We start from the raw sequence: 16,184 nt of genomic DNA, 5'->3' as shown, positions 1-16,184 counted from the left end.
CCCAAGGTATAAGAAAATCTCAGGTGGAACCGAGGCTTTATCAAAGTTGTGCAGAAAGTTAAATCAGAGAGTGAACTTGACCAAGTCAACATAAAATCTTGGCATCACCAGCAATGGAACAGTCCTGACGTTGCTTTCCCTTTAACTCTCATAAGCTCATAGAAGATTGGAGAGAATTTTCTATCCATTTAACCCAATGCCTAGGTGCCAGCACCTCCACATACTTTGGGGGAAGCTGAGTCACACTAGTATTGAGGTCAGAAACATGAAATATATTCAGTGCATGAGCATAACAAATCAGGGGATTCCAGATTTGGAGCTGGAAAGAGTCTCTCAGTTCTCAGCTCAATGTGCTTGCTTTATAGATGAGGGAACAAAGACCCAGAGATGGTGGTGACTTGTCCCAGGCCACCCGGTGACTCAGTCAGGATCATGTATCTAGAGCATCTTATTTAGTCCATCCTCATTATACAAATTAAATGACTTCCCCTTGGTCACTGGGCTGGTGGTAGGGTCAGGGATTCAATCTTCCAGTGTTTAGCATCCTTTTCTGTATGAGAGCTGACTTGATGATGGCTAAGGTCCCTTCCCTACCTTAGCATTATATAATTATCATCCAAATGAAGGGTAAAAGAGGCAAATAATAGCCTTAAAGGTGGTAGGGCATGCTTGTGCTAAGGTACATGCAGAAATACTTCAAAATCTTGGGGTCTAGGGTGTGAGAATGATACCTCTTGGATGCTCCTGGAGACAAAGAGAGAAAGTCCACACTCCTCCATCTGCTACTGGCTCACTTCCTTATTAATTCTCTCTCTGGGTCCAAAGACCATCTAGTAGATGTGTATTGAAATGTCCTCAGAAAATACTTCTAAAATTTCTCAGTCACACATTCACATTCTCTTTCCCTGTCTCTGAGCTACAATCAGTTATCATGAGATTCCTGCCATCACATAATTCACATGTTGGCACAATCAGTTCTTTGCTGGTCCCCCTGCTACCAACAGGTTTTTAGGAACAAATGTCCCTGGCACAAAATTTGTAGGTTTGCAAGGCTATATCGACCAGTGCTGGGCACAGTAGCTCGAGCATTAGGAATATTTAATATGTACGTGAATAAATCATACAGAACCTACACAATTACATATTTTCTATCAGCAGAAGAGGAAGAAGGGAAAAGGGAAAGAGGGAAGAAAGCATGAGAAGAAGGCAGACTTTAGAACAAATGACCCCAATAAGTCCAAAGCATTGAGAGTACCATTAACATCCCAGAGGAACAGAGAGGCATCCAGGAAACCTCCCAGAGTTCTTATTTGTTCTTAAAGAGCAGGGGAGGACAAAGAGTTGAAAAAAAAAAGAATCATTTTTTTTTTCAGATTTTAGAGCTGCTAGCTTATGCTCCTAGGGGTGCCCAGATCTTGTCACTCATTTCTTGTTTTTGCTTATTGGTGATAAACAAACAGTGAAATGAGCATTTTCACTCAAGTCAATAAATAGTATTGTGTTGATTGCACAAATTAGCATCCTTCTCTTGGGCTTGATTAGAAAGGCTGGAGGTAGAGGGGAAAGGAGAGTGAACCAGTGAGTCCCCTTTCCCACACCCCTCCTGAGGTTTGATTTGGGCTTCCAAAGGGGTGGTGGCCTCAGCAGCGGATGTGTGGATCATGGCTTCCTTAGGCTTTGCTTTGTCTTTGAGGTGGGCTGGGGAAAATGCTTGAGTCAAACAAGCCTCTTCCAGTTGAGGCTGGGGGATGGGCAGAGGGGCTGGGGTATTATGTGACAAAATAGGGCAGTTAAACCACAGCTCAGCCTGCATCTTCTCAAAGGCCACAGTTAGTGGTAGATAAAAAGCAGCCTGCATCAAGGGGCCGTTCAAGGGGGCTGTGGCTGGCCTCTCTGGGCCTCACACAAGGAGTCCTCCATTGTACCTCTGCCTCGGGTTAAGAATAGGAACCATGCACATAGTATTAAGTCTCATGAAAATGATCAACAGGCCCTGCAGGCCCATCCACCCTGTGATGTAATGCACTGAGAGGACACAACTACATGTCTCTGTGTGCTGCCTACTGAGGCCTCCTAGCAGATGATGTTCCCAGGGTTTGTTGAATGAATATTAGACTCGAGACAGTGTACCATCTTTTGGCTCACACTGTGCATGCCAGTCCTAGCAACAGTTGGCCATTTGTCAATGCCCAGGCAGTTCCCACGCCTGCTGTCCCAGACATGAATGCCTGGATGGAAAGGCAGGGACAGTGATACTGAGCACCCCCTGACTAGCTCACATGCTGCCCGGCTCACACAGTGCCTGCCTCACGCACTGCCTGACTCAGGGACCACTCAAGTAAAAGGTCAGAGCCAAAGGTTGAGATGTTGCCTTTTATTAATGATTTTAAACTGTACAAAGAGCTCATATGCATGAATTAAAAAACACACAAGGACATGTTATTCTTTTAAAAAGAAATATAAAATAAATCTGAGACAAATAAAACAATTCCATTTTGTGAGTCAGAAAAAAAAAAATCCATGTACTTTTGTGTTGTAGAAGATGTGTTAGGTGGCTATACTACCATGGTGTCTATTGATTAGGAATACAGCACGAGACTTTCCCAGAGCTCCCTCCCATTAGACGAGGCTCAGCAGCAGACAACAGCATGGGCTGTTCTGGGACATTCTCACCAGCCCCAGGCAGGCAAACGGACATGTGTGGGTGGGGGACAATCTTCTGTGAGGTATCACAATAAATAAACCCTTGATTAAAACAGGTGGGCACGGCTTCCTGGGCAGAGCCCACGATGCTGGGGGCCTTCACACTCCCAACTCAGACAGACGGACAGATGGACGGACAGTGAAGATTCAGAGATGGGACAGGCTGGGGTGGACATAAGAAGCAGACAGGTTCAACATTCATCATTCCTGTCGTTCCCTGCACTTTTCTGAAGTTCTTATATTTTTCTGCAAGATTTTATTTCCCCCCAATTACATGTTACAACCATTTTTTACATTTTTTTGTTTGGGGGTTGCAATTTTTATCCCTCCCTTCCTCACCTCCCCCTCCCTAAGACAGTAAGCATCCAGTGTAGGTTATACATGGGCAATCATCCTATACATTTTGGCATCAGAACCTATCTAACAAAATACAACAAGAAGAGCAAGGGCCTTAGAGGGGCTGGTTGAGAATGAAGCCTGTGGTTATTCCGATTTTGTAAGGCAGCTTGTCCTTTGAGACTTACATGATGAGGCCAAGCTGGAGCCTGAAAAGCAACTCTGCCTCTTCAGCTTGTGTGGCTTTTGGGGGCTCTGGGAGGGCCTAGACTACCCTGCCTGTCAGGGATGCCTAGAGCAGAGCTGGGTCAGTGAATCAGTGCCTGCTCTTCCATCTTAGAAATTTCCATGTCCTCGATCTACTGACCGTGGCAGTAGGAGATAGACCAGCCCCACTTTACAGATGCAGAGCTTGCAGCAAACAGAATTGTTTTACCCAAGGCATACTCTTGGTAGGGAAGCCTGGCCCAGACCTGGGCATGCCAGCCTTACCATCAGCACGGCTCCTTTCCCCACTGTCCTGCCTGCCTCACCACTCACAGACTGGGCACAAATGGCAAAAAATACCCACAGTGCTGGTCCACTTAATAAAGACTCATGTCACCTCATGGGATCAGGACCTCACAAGTGCCTGGAGACTCCCACTCACAATGCTTTCCCAACCACACACATAGACAAATATTAAGGTATTTCACTCCCTGAACATCAAGGTAATTTGCTGACTGACTAAAGGATACATCTAAGGAAGGTTGTGCTGGTCACCCCAGTGAAAACCCTCCCAGAGACAGCATTTGTTCTTTGGGGCTCTCATCTTTTGTTTCCAACACTTACTTTCATCAAAATTCTCACAGCTACAGGACTGGCTTTTCACTATCCTGTTTTTCTTCTGCTTCTTCATCAGAACCTATGTGGGAGAAAGGAGGAGAAAGGGATCAAGCATTTATGAAGGGCCTACTATGTGCCAGACACTGTGCTAGGCCTCCTACGTTCATGATCCTCACAACAACCCTGTGAGGTCGTTGCTGAGATTAGCCCCACTTTTCAGATACAAAAATGGAGGCTCTGGAAGTTGAAGTAACCAGACAAGGACGAGGCAGGTATGACTGCATGGCCTCACCAAAGCTGCACCCAACTAAGCTTGTTACCCATCTTTGGCAGGGTTACTAACATAGGGAACCTAGTGAATGCTGCCGATCTGATGTAAACAGAGCTCAGCAAAACTTTTAATAAAGCATCTCATAACGTGCTTAGAAAAAGAGGATGGAGAACTGTGATGAGAACTGAGATGATTCAGATGGGACCAGGGAGCCATTCTTACTGGTTCCAGGGTGGCTCAGCCAGTCTTCAGTGCTGTGGCCCAGGAATCTGGCCTGGGTCTCAGGCTGCTTATCATTTTTAAGAACTTGAGCCAAGGAGGAAGAGACAGTCTGGTTGGAAAGTTTACAGACAGAATAAAGCTGAGAAGGAGAGTGCAGACATCAGTGGACAGTCAGGCCCCAAGCACTACTGACCAGCTCTAGCCCTCTAGAGCTCTCCTTTTTTGATTTTGAAGCATTCTGACACCTGTGCAGAGTCGCTCAATGAGCCTCCTTCTTTTGTCTGAGCTGCCCCCTCCCTGGGGCAGGCCCTCCAGAGCTTTAGGGTTCCATGATTCTGTGACTTGAAGAGAAGGCCAGGTAGGAAGAGCCAGGAGTGGGATGTGTGCCCACGAGCAGGGGATGTCAGGGCTGGGGCTCTATCCACTTCAACACATTGCCAGCAATGCCCCTTGTAGGAGAAATTCAGTTCTTATTGGTAACCAAGCAGTCCACCAATCCACAAGGCTCTAGGGGACCCTGACTCAGCCAGACTCACCATGTCAGGCAGGGTCCAGGCAGGGATTCCAACCTCAGTCTCCTGACTCTGAGATTCAGGGTTTTTCCCACGGGGCAGCTCCGCTGCTGCATTAGAACGCCTTTCATCAGTGTAGGGACTTCCTGGGGAGGAAATTCCATTCACCAACATAGAACTGCCTACAGCATCAAAAGCATGTGACTGGCCCAGGGTCACACAGTCAGTATGAGTCAGACAGGACTTGAGCTAGAAGGGGACAATCTATTAAGTGCCTTTTTTCCCCCTAAGCCATGTCTATGCATCAGACACTGAGCTAAATGCTTTACATATACTGATCCTCACAATGCCCTGGAAGGAAGGCATGCCCATTGTATAGATGAGGAGACCAAGGCAAACAGAGAAAAAGTAACTTGCCCAGGGTCATGCAGCTAAGTCTCAAGGTCAGGTGTGAGCCCATCAGTATCTCTCAGTGACTGAATCATGAGCTGCCCACCTCACCAAAAGCCTGTCGCCTTCAAGTGATATCAGAGCGAAGCTGAGAGCACCCCAAAGCAATCTAGAATCAGGCCTGAAAAGCGACTCCCATGTTCACACCTCCGACCTCTAGGCACATGACCAAGAAAGGTATACACCACACATAGCTGGCCCTCCCAAATGCTCTGGACCCAAGCAGATGCCTGCTGCCCACAGGATGGGCATCCAAACAAACCATGGCTAGTGGATATCGGGTGACAGTGGAGAAGTCCAAGCCTGGGCAGATGGAGATGAATGGGGAGTGAAGGAGGATGAGAAAAACAACCTTTACAATCGTGCCAATGGAAGGGAAACATGAGCACCACGAGGACCCTCCACACAGTTCTTCACGCAGAAGCACAAGTCACCGCCATCTTTAGCGGAAGATGGAGGGGGCTGGGTGGAGTTAGGGGGTGATGGGATGGCGCACTGCACACACAGTCAGGCCAGGCCATGGCCTGGTTTTGCTGAACTGCCTGCTTCTTCCTCTGTTGTATTGTTTGTTACAAAGGATGGACCACCACGCAGGGGAGGAGGAGGGATAAATGAGGTAAAAACAAAAAGTACTGATAAAAATGAAACAGTTATTAAAATTTTATCATAGAAAAGTCAAATAAAAATAGAAATCCCAGCCTTATAACAGAGCAGGACACACTGGGGAAAACCAGAAAGGTCAGTATGGGCCAAGACTTTACAATGCACCTTTATTCCCGCTTCCTCTTTTTCTTACTTGCCATATGCACAAAAACCCACACGTGTAGATGTCTGAATCTTTGTGTGCAGAGGTACATATGTCTACATTCATCTGTGTTAATCAATGACCTGCTCTGGCTCCACAGATGGCCTTGACTGGGCCCGTCTGCCCCCAGGAGGGGGCAGGTGAGAAGAGGCTGGTAAGCAGGGCATGCTGCCCCCAGAACAGCTGCCCTGCCCCCTCCACTGTGAGAAGGCTACAACCCTGTGGGGGGCCTGCTTCCTGGTCAAAGCGGCTGGGGTGGGGGCTTTAGCTAAGATGGAGGATCTGGAGCAGAGTTCTGCCTCACACATTCACTCGGGCCACGGTGTGTGCCTCAGCTCAGAAACCATGTCTTTGATGTGAAATTAGTGGTTTAAAAAAAATCCCCCACAGGACACAATGAGCAGGAAGCTTTGTTTCTCAGCTATACAGTCACAAATCACACAATCTTTGCTGTGGTTTAACTGCTTTCTTCTCTGGACACTGCTTTTTAAGGTAACACTACCAATACCTCAGGCTCATTCAGCACCAATAACCTCATCTGGCCTTTGACAAACACCCTTAGGCCTGAGCTGCTCTAAAGCCTTCCAACTGTGCTCTCTCTAAAATGTGGCTGGGTATTTTTCAGCATCCGTGGGTGTCAGCTGAAGGAGAACAAAAACAGTCCTTCCACCATGTCTGGTCACCTCCCCAAAATGAGCCCCAACTCTGAGGCTGCCACAATGGTGCCCGAGCTCACTCAGATGGTCTACACCAAGAGGCACACAGATTTCCATGACAGACTTTGCTTTCCCAGAACCAGCCCAGCTGAGTGCAGGGAGGTTCATCACAGAGAAGCTGGCAGGGAGGGGATGAATTCAGTGTTTCCACGGCAGAGGAACAAAGTAGCCATAGCAACAGAGGGACCAAAGCCTTTCACCATGTCAGCAGCTGGTGCTTCATAGCTCCCAGAGCAGTTCACATCACACCCCCAACAGTGATCTGTTTCCACACAGTCTTTGGTGACAACAGGAGGCAGCATTTCTTCACCAACACCATGGGTCTCTCAGGAGAGAAATCTTCATACAATTTCTGAAACCCAGTGGCCAAAGGTCTGTCCGCCTTTCCCACTGAACAGACTAATCAGACACCATCCCTCTCCATTACACCTCCACACACCTTTACACACACAACCAAGGCACCGTGGATAACCAGGCACTAGACTTGTAATCAGCATGCCCTGGATTCAGACCTGCTGCTACCTGGGGGACCCTGGGCACATTACTGACCTTCCCCCTTCACCCCAAGCTCTATACTGGCTCTCCAAAGCCCAGGGACAGCAGCCTGAGAATCCCAGGCCAATTCCAGAAGGCCCCCTTTCTGGATGTGCAAAGGAGACCATCCACTTCCTTCTGATGCTAAGGAACATTTATATTCCAATGTGTTTCCTGCACTGGAAACTCAAGAGGTGACAATGACAAAGAAATGCAGAATTACCCAGCCTGGCCCCACCTCTCCTTCCGTCCTCAACCCCCACCTGGTTGCCTGGCTATGATGCCAAGGTCACTTCCCAGCTCCACCAGGTGGCACCATGAGCAAAGCATAGCCAGCCGGAGGCCAAATCCTACCATTCCTCCTTTTTGGGGCAGTCACCTGGACCTCAGAAGCACTGACAACACCTACCAAGAGAATCTGTGTGGGTCCAGAACCTCCTCCTTGCCTCCTCGGGGCGGGGGGGGTAGGGGTGGGTGGGACCATGAACAGTGGCAGGCAAGTGGAAGTATCAAGCTGGGGCGGGGGGGCGGATTTCCAATACAACAGGGAAGAAAGCAACAGCCAAATGCCCTTTACCCGCTTCAGACTCAGGAGGGGAATAAAACTGCCCATTTGAGAGACCTCCAGGATGCTGGATGAGGGCTGCCCTCTCCAAAGCATCCTGAACCAGCAGAAGTCCTGGAAGAGAAGGCATTGAGAGCCCGAGCATTAGTCTGCCACAGCAGGACAGAGGGCTAGCACCATCTAAAAATGCTTGTCAACAGGTACCCACATCTGCCCATGCATATGGCGGTGAAGGTGTGACTTTGAAAAGCTCTGGAACACCACGACAGTGGCAATGCCCCTTTTCCCACCCCACCCCAATACAGGACACAGCTGGCCTGCGGGACCAGAGTGCCCAGGGCTGCCACTGGACTTTTCCTTCTCTCAGTCCCCTGAGAACATCCTGTTCCCTTCAACAACAAATGGGTCGCACCAGCAGATAAGAGACTTGCAGCATCTCTTGAAAGAGAAGGCATTTGAACCAGCCACACCTGGTACCTTGATGGACCATCAAAATAATAATGTGGGGCAAGAAAGAAGCTACTGTACATGACTGGCCTCCCTCCCAGCAATGGCAGTGTCTGCTGGAGCTCACGGTGATGCATGCGCCAGCTCCTTGGGAGCACTGTGCCATGCCCTGGCATCAAGGAGGGCGTTGCTAAGTGCCAGGCTAAGAGAGTGAGGCCTCGCCCTCTGCGGATGCTGGCCAGTCATGTGCTCTCATGCCCCATTGCTCTCAGGCAATCTAATCATCTGTATCTCTGACTCAAGGCGAAGCCTCGTTCCTCCTGGCATCTCCCTCGTCCAACTGGCTGAAAGCAAACTGCAGGGGTGTATCCAGAATGACTCAGGAGGCAGAGGATGGACCCACAGAGCAGCCACAGGAGGGAGGAGTGCCTGACACGTGGCTTCTTTTCTCCCCCGACTCACTCCTATACTGTCTTTCCTTATATTTTAATTTCATTGTCTTATTTTAAAATTCCCTGAAAATGGGTACAGAGAAACAAAGCTGTGTGCCAGGACTTCCTTAGGCATCCTCCCTCCCATTTATTCAGTGTGTTACAGTAACTTTCAGCTCCAGGCTGAACATGCAAATCCAAGAAGTGCTTTAATGATTAGTGCTGGTACTGCTTGATGGCTAGGTCTGAGCACAGAACTTCCTAAGCATTTAATGAGCTAACACAAAGCGGGACCAAAGGGTATCTAAAGGTGGAAATGGTGCCCTTCCTACTGCCTGGAATTTCCTACTTTTAGACTAAGTGCCCTGAGAGGAAAGGACGTCTAAAGTTTGCAACAACAGCGTCAGAAAGAAAAGTCCAGTATCTGGCCTGTAGCTCCATGAATCATTTGGGCTTCTACTTCAAGCCATTCCCTGCAAAGAAAGCCCTGGGGCCCAGCGGTCAGAGCGGTGGCTTTGACGTGACTCGACTGTGAGACACACCAGGCCTCAGACGCTGGGATCTCATCACCTCCTGATCCTCCACTAAGCTCTGAAAGGTGTTGTTTACAGGTCCTGTATCAGTCAGACTCAGTCCCCTTCCCTCCAGACTCTGCTCTCAGGGCAGGACCAAGATCCATCTCATATGTTTATTTCTATAATGTCCACTATATTATACATATAGATGCAGGTCCTATCCTTTCTACAGTGTGACAAAGTCTATGTTTTATTGACCCTGGTACCTCCTCAAGCACTTGGCAGAGCTTAGAAGGGACAGAATGACTGAGTCAACACTGCAAAGTCATTGTGGCCCACCCCTAGCAGCCTCTGCATGGCCAAGAAAGTTCCCAGGGACCTTCCTGGGGTCCTCCCCCACCCAAGGCAAGCCCTTGAGCTGTGAGAGGGGAACTCACTGTTGTCCTCCTCAGCTTCTTGAGGCAGTACTATGAAATCTAGGAACCAGGTTTCAATCCACTCCAGAATGAAGGAGATGATGGGCAGCACATATCCAAAGGCCCCCTGAGAGAAGAGCTGAAAGATGGAGGGGGAGGGGAAGGGTCAGCCTTTGGCCGTTGGCAGGCAGAGCACCCAGGAGATGTCCCTGGGGAGGGAAGAGGGCCTCTTACCTTGGACAGGATGACTTTGACTAATAAAAAGGCACTCGTCACAGCTGTCGTCAACTGAAAGACAAAGGATTGAGTTCAATGCAGATGCCAATAACAGTCTCATCACAGGCTCAAGTTCTGTAGGATGTGACATGCCCACCATAGCAGCTCTTCCTCCACAGAGAGGGAACAGAGGCCCCTGCATGGCACCTGGACCAGGCATGAGCCCCCGGGCCTGCTCCTCACTTACTAGGCATCCAGGTGTGTGCTGGGAAGTGATGCCTTGATCGTGACCACAGGGTGATCTCTGGGGCCCCAGACACAAAATTCACCACTTCCACCACCCAAGAGTCAGAGAACTCTTGGAGGGAAGAGAGCAGACCCACAGAGCCAGCATTACATGGCCCTCTCTCTGCTCTCATCCTTCCCTAATATTTGAAGATGGACAAATGTTGGTAAGGGTCCATCAAAGGATCCCTTATTCGTGTAACTTACCCTGAACAGTGAGTGAGCACCAAGTCAGTCAAAGGCCTTGGGGAGCAGCTTCACACACAGACAATCACTGCCCAGAGGAGTTTTGTCCACTCTCTGGACAGCACTACCCCTCCCCAGACCCCTGTCCACCTGGAGATGCCACCCCTCCTTTCCTCTCTGGCTTGAGCCTCATGTTTTGTCTCCCCACTGGAATGAGCAAAGGGACCATTTTATTTGCTTGTACTTGATCCCCCTGGTACCTGGCTTAATAAATGCTTTTTTTCTCTATTTCTCTAAAGAACCAAAGAATTCAGATGGATGGCATTATAGAGATCCCCTAAACCAATCCTCTTGCTTTACATTTACAGCTGGGGAAACTGATAATCAGGGAGGTGAAGTCACTCACTCAGGGTCAGAACTGCTTAGGTGGTTGGCCAGATGGCAGAGGGGACCAAATGACCAGTTTGTACTCCAGAAGACCCAAGTTCAAATTCTGCCTCAGATGCTGTCTGGCCCTATGAACATGGGCAAGTCACTTACCCCTCAATTCTCTCATCTGGAAAGTGGGAGCAGTGAGGGTACCTGCTTCCCAAAGTAAAGCTCTCCAAAGACACTCACTGTGGGTCAGCTCTTCTCATCTGGCCCAGAGGCTGGATCAGGTGCTGTTCCAGAATCCTTCTGCGGATGGGCATGGTGGGAAGGGGGCTACCAGCTCCAATGTCATATTTTCCAACACCATGTTTTCCAGCCCCAGGAAGGCAATCTTACCTCCCTCCCATCTGCCAGGGCCCCTGCCCTCCTCCTACTTGTGTCCTTGTCCTCAAATCCCCATAAGAAAGTAAAAGCTCCCTGGGAACAAGGCCTTGATCATATTTACAACTCCTTGCTTGCAACAGACAATGAATAAGTGTTTTTTGAATGAATACCAGAGAGCTGGATCTGGACTCAGGAATAGGCCCCCAGCTGCCACTACAAAATGTCCAGGGAAGGCTTCTGAGCCTCCATTTTACCATCTGTAAAATGGGATAAGAGGATCTGACAACCTTAAAGGGTTGCTGTGTGGACCGAAAGAGATTATAGCTGTAAAGCAAGTCTTAATAAAGCTTTTGAGGCCACACAGACCTGAGCTGCTATCACATGCTACCTACTAGGAATGGCTGGGTACATCGAGTCAACAGCACTTTTGTGCTTAGCACTGTGCTAAGGGTGAAGAAGCTGCAGATGGGATGGAACAGGACCAGCTTCTTGCAGAAGATGGAAGGTTGGCTGGGATCCAAAGAAAGCTGGGGAAGGTAGAAGTGAGAGATGAGGAGGGAGAGGACCAGAAGTTTAGGAAACAAGATCCCCCGAGCCTTGCCTGTCAGTGACACCCTTGGCGATCCAGTCCCCGGGACAGCCCAATCCCAGCCCCCCAAGCAGCCCTGCATGAGAAGACATCACCACAGACACCAGGGTTTTCCTAAGAAAGTGACATCATCACTCCCTTCACAGCAAGGGAGATCCCTGCCTCCAGACATTAATGCTTCCTCCTCCCTGGGCCAACACAAACAACAGAAGTTACAGAGTTGTCTGCAGCTGGGTCCAGGGCACGAATGCCCAGTTACACAGCGGTTTGTTCCCCAAATGAGACACTGATTGGGATAACCCTGGCCTCAGGTGAGCATCAGAAAGGCACCCAGAAATAAATGGAAGAAAAAAGAAAGATGGAAAGATGTCTATTTAGAATCACAGAATAATATGAATGAGGGTAACAGCTAATATTTCTATGGCACTGACTACATGCCGGGCACTCTGCTTTACAAATATGATCTCAGTACAGGTTCAGAAAGGCCCAGGGAATCTCTTTTTAATAACTGAGGAAACTGAGGTCCAGAGTTGTCACCTGCCCAAAGGCCTAGAGCCACTCTGTTTTCCCTTTCCTAAATTCACAATTCCCCCTCTTCTTCCCTGTATTTATTTCCTGTAAAGCTGCTGCCCCAAAAGTGGACTGGCTGACCAAATCCTTGCCTCCAATTTCTCCTCTCACTTTTTCACGCTTCCCCCACCTCTAGATTTAGGGTTGCAGGCTGGGAGTAGTTTCAATTCTGGGTCTTCAGGTGCTTCATTGACAGAACAATCTCACAGCCACACAGATTTTCGTTCCTTGGTCCCTTCAGGTATGTGCAGCACGAGGCAGGGAAGGGTGTATCCCCTTGGCAGTCACCTGTGTGGCCTTGTGATCCACAGGACGAATCCTGTTATCTTCTCATTAGTAGGTGAAGGAAGCGCCTCGAGAGACAAACCAACCCTGAGTGTGCTGACGTGCCCACAAACGGGTTGGATGGCACATTGATGTCAAAGTTCTACCAAAAGGCCAACTGGGCCTCTGCTGCCTCAAACAGGAGACCCTGAGGTATGAAGAGGGAATTCCAGGGGTCTCAGCACCCAGCTAGGCTCACTCCTCACTGTCAGCATTTGGGGGGAGAGGGGGAGGGGAGAGATACTCACTGCTACTGCCCACCAGTGGCGCAGCCTGCACACGGCATATGCGAGGATTAACACTTTAAAACGAAAAACTGCCAGGAGCTGTATCAAAAAAGAGGGAAGAAAAAAAAATCTTCTCATTTTAATGGCCAAAAGCAAACACCTATGACATACTCAAAGGTTAATAACCAGGACCACGGCTCCTAACTTCAGAGTGACAAGGACTCTTAGAGAGCATCTAGGCCAATCCCTTCCTTTCACTAATGAGGAAACTGAGGACTTGTCCCTGACCACATAGACAGTGAGTGTCAGAGGGGAGACCTGAAGCCAACTCTTCCTGACTCCTGGTCAGCACCTGGCCTGCCTGTCATGTGGAGTCAGACAAAGCCCAGCGTGTGAAGGGACAGAGGAGAACAAAGGACTGGGCCAGGACAGAAAGAAAAGCCAGCCCTACACAATGGGCCTGACAGTCACAGTCTGGGAGAGAGGAAAGGTCCCGGCCTGCAGGAGGGAACAGAAGGGATGCAGGGAAAAGCCAGCCCCAGGGCTGCCTAGGCCACTTCTCACAGACCTGCTCAGATTTAAAGAGAACCCAGGATTAAAACACCCTGTCAGGTGACTCCACACACAGCAACCATCTCCTTTTAGAACACTGTAGGAGAAGATCTTCTGGAATGTTCCTCTCATTTCATGTGCAAACATAAACTTCTGGAATACGTACAGGAAGGAATGGGGTTAGGCAAGGGGTCTATGTCCCCACCTTGATGAGACATCCACTGCTCTCAAGAAATGGGTGAATGGAATGGGGAGGGAAGAAAGGAAAGCTAAGGACAGTCGTCAACAAGAAATCCTGTCATCTTTTACTCTCCCTTAGCATTTAGAAGACATGGGTTCAAGTCCAGTCTCTGTAAAATGTATGACCCTGAGCAAGTCACTGACTTTTGTAAAATGAGGGCCTTGGCCAAGAGAATGCTAAGGCTCATTGGGGCCCACAATGCTCTGTCTCGTCATTCCTTCCTACTGGTCTCAAGTTTGCCCCAGCTTGTCTCTCAGCCTTCTACAGCCACCTGTGTTTCAGACCTTCTCTAGCCTGACCCCAGGATCTTGCCACCTCTCCCTCAGACCTGCTCATTCCTCCCAGAGCCTCCGTTTTAAGGAGGAGGCTCCAAACTGCCTCATCTTCATTCCTCCACAGGCTGTCCTCCTGACCCTGCAGGATTCTGTCCACCATGAGCCCTTGCCTTGTCTCAGCCTACCTGAATGTTACCTTCCTGCAGGCAAAGCCTGCCTTCTTCTCTGCCTTTCTGCATTTCTGTTCCTAGGGCTTCACAAGGCCCTTGGCTCATGGTGCTTCCCAAGCTCCTCTGTGGCCAGGATAAGCTCCCCAAAGTCTGGCATACTGCCTTTAATCAAGCCTGCACAAGAGCATCCCTCCTTGCCAGCCTGTTGTTTCTTGGGGTCAGAGGATTCTAAAACTGTATGGAAACCTCAAATCTCCGCTCATCCACCTCCTCATTTTACAGAGGAAGAAAGGAAGGCCCAGACCACAGAAGGCAAGGAACTTCTGCAAGGTCACAGCACCAGAGCACATCCAGTAGAGAAACCAAAGTGTCCCAGTACTGTTATTTTTTCTTCCACCTGAGGGTGCACGGTAGGCACTGAACATAGCTGTTGAATTAGAGTTGTTTCCCCTTAGGATTTTTTGTCTTCTGGGCATTCTTTCAAGAAAAAGGATGGAAGTTGAGGGTAGCTGTGAGAAATGTTTGGAATCCAAAGGACAAGAAATACACGGAATGAGAGGGAACAGTGGGGACTTCTAACTACCCATGCTCTCCCTAACCCCGTGGCATCACCAGAAACAAGAAAGGATGGTCACAGAGGTGCTAGCTCCAAAGCTGCAGGATACAACAATGGTGCAAATAGTGTCCCCAAAAGGACCACAGATAGGAGTTGGTATGGACGTGGTCACTCCAGCCCAGACAGGTCACTAACACCAACTGTGGCCCTCCTCACATAAATAAGAGGTTCCTGAAATGCCGCTTTTCCTTCAAGGCATCCATATGAGATTCAGATTACAGAAGTCTTTCCCCACAAATGGCCTCTTCTCTGCTTGCACCAACATAGAGGAACATCATTCACTCTCCAAGCACTCAGAGGGATTCAATCAATACAGAAATGAATGGTTGTGCCAGGCTTCAAAGCAGCAGAATGCCTCTCCCTGCACAGTTCCCTACCACAGGGCCCTGATAATTAATGCCTAAATAGTAGAGATTATTATGGGCCAGCTTGGTGGTGCAGGAAAACCTGAGTTCAAATCCAGCTGTGGATACTATCTGTGTGACCCTGGATAAGTAATTTCCCTTCTGTTTGCCTCAATCAACTCACCTACCATAAAGAGCTGTTTTGAGGATTTGGCGTACAGCACTGCATTTGCTCATCTGGGTCAGAACACTCACAAACACCAAGACTGGTTTGATGAAAATGATGGGGAAATTCAGAAGCTGCTTAATGAAAAACAGAAACTTGACAGGGTTTACTGCAGGATTCCTCATCCACCTCTAAGATGGCAGCATTTAATTCCATCAAAAGCAAAGTGCAAGCAGAGCTTAGAGAGATGCAGGATTCCTGGCTCAGTAAGAAGGCAGATGAAGTTCAGTTTTATGCTGATAGTAACAATTCAAAACACTTTTATGATTCCCTGAAACCTATTTATGGACCGAAAATCTGTGGTGCATCACAACTATTCAGTGCTGATGGCGTCATGTTGATTACTGTTAAGGAAGTGATCCTAGAGAGATGGGCTGAATAATTCCATAGTGTTCTCAACAGACCATCATCAATCATTGCTGAGGGTATTCATTATTTACCTCAGGTTGAAGTCAATCCCTACTTAGCTGAACTTCCAACTGAAGAAGAGGTTTTGAGGGCCATTACGCTCCTATCATGTGGCAAATCACCTGGTGCTGATTCTATTCCAGCTGAGATTTACAAGGTAGGGGGACCAGTGCTCATACAAAAGCTGACTGAAATTTTCCAGGTTATATGGCAAGAGGAGGTTATCCTCCAGGAGTCCAAGGATGCCTCCATTGTCCATCTCTATAAGGGTAAAGGGAATAGATTGTCCTGTAACAATCACAGTGGGGTCTCTCTCTTAGTCATAGCTGGCAAAGTTCTTGCTATAGTCCTCCTTAATAGGCTGATCCTTCACCTGGAAGATGGGCATATACCTGAGAGCCAGTGTGGTTTCAGAAAGGACTGAAGAACAGCCGATATGGTGTTTGGTGCC

At 48.7% G+C, this 16,184-nt stretch overlaps 1 protein-coding gene across 1 annotated transcript; it reads right to left on the bottom strand.

The window, feature by feature from the left end:
* Nucleotides 1-2,525: 2,525 nt before the first annotated feature.
* On the bottom strand, nucleotides 2,526-13,211 carry LOC140497745 (STARD3 N-terminal-like protein). Its single transcript, XM_072599085.1, has 6 exons — nucleotides 12,923-13,211; nucleotides 9,983-10,036; nucleotides 9,770-9,887; nucleotides 7,952-8,053; nucleotides 3,871-3,943; nucleotides 2,526-2,866 (listed from the first exon to the last, which is right to left on the bottom strand). The coding sequence occupies exons 1-5, from the start codon at nucleotides 13,037-13,039 to the stop codon at nucleotides 3,891-3,893; spliced, it is 444 nt and encodes a 147-aa protein (XP_072455186.1). The 5' UTR covers nucleotides 13,040-13,211; the 3' UTR covers nucleotides 2,526-2,866; nucleotides 3,871-3,890.
* Nucleotides 13,212-16,184: the final 2,973 nt, after the last annotated feature.

Source organism: Notamacropus eugenii, chromosome 3 (assembly GCF_028372415.1).
Source record: "Notamacropus eugenii isolate mMacEug1 chromosome 3, mMacEug1.pri_v2, whole genome shotgun sequence".
Classification (NCBI taxonomy): domain Eukaryota; kingdom Metazoa; phylum Chordata; class Mammalia; order Diprotodontia; family Macropodidae; genus Notamacropus; species Notamacropus eugenii.
Note: the sequence above shows the minus strand (reverse complement) of the source record. Positions and strands in the feature narration are given on the sequence as shown.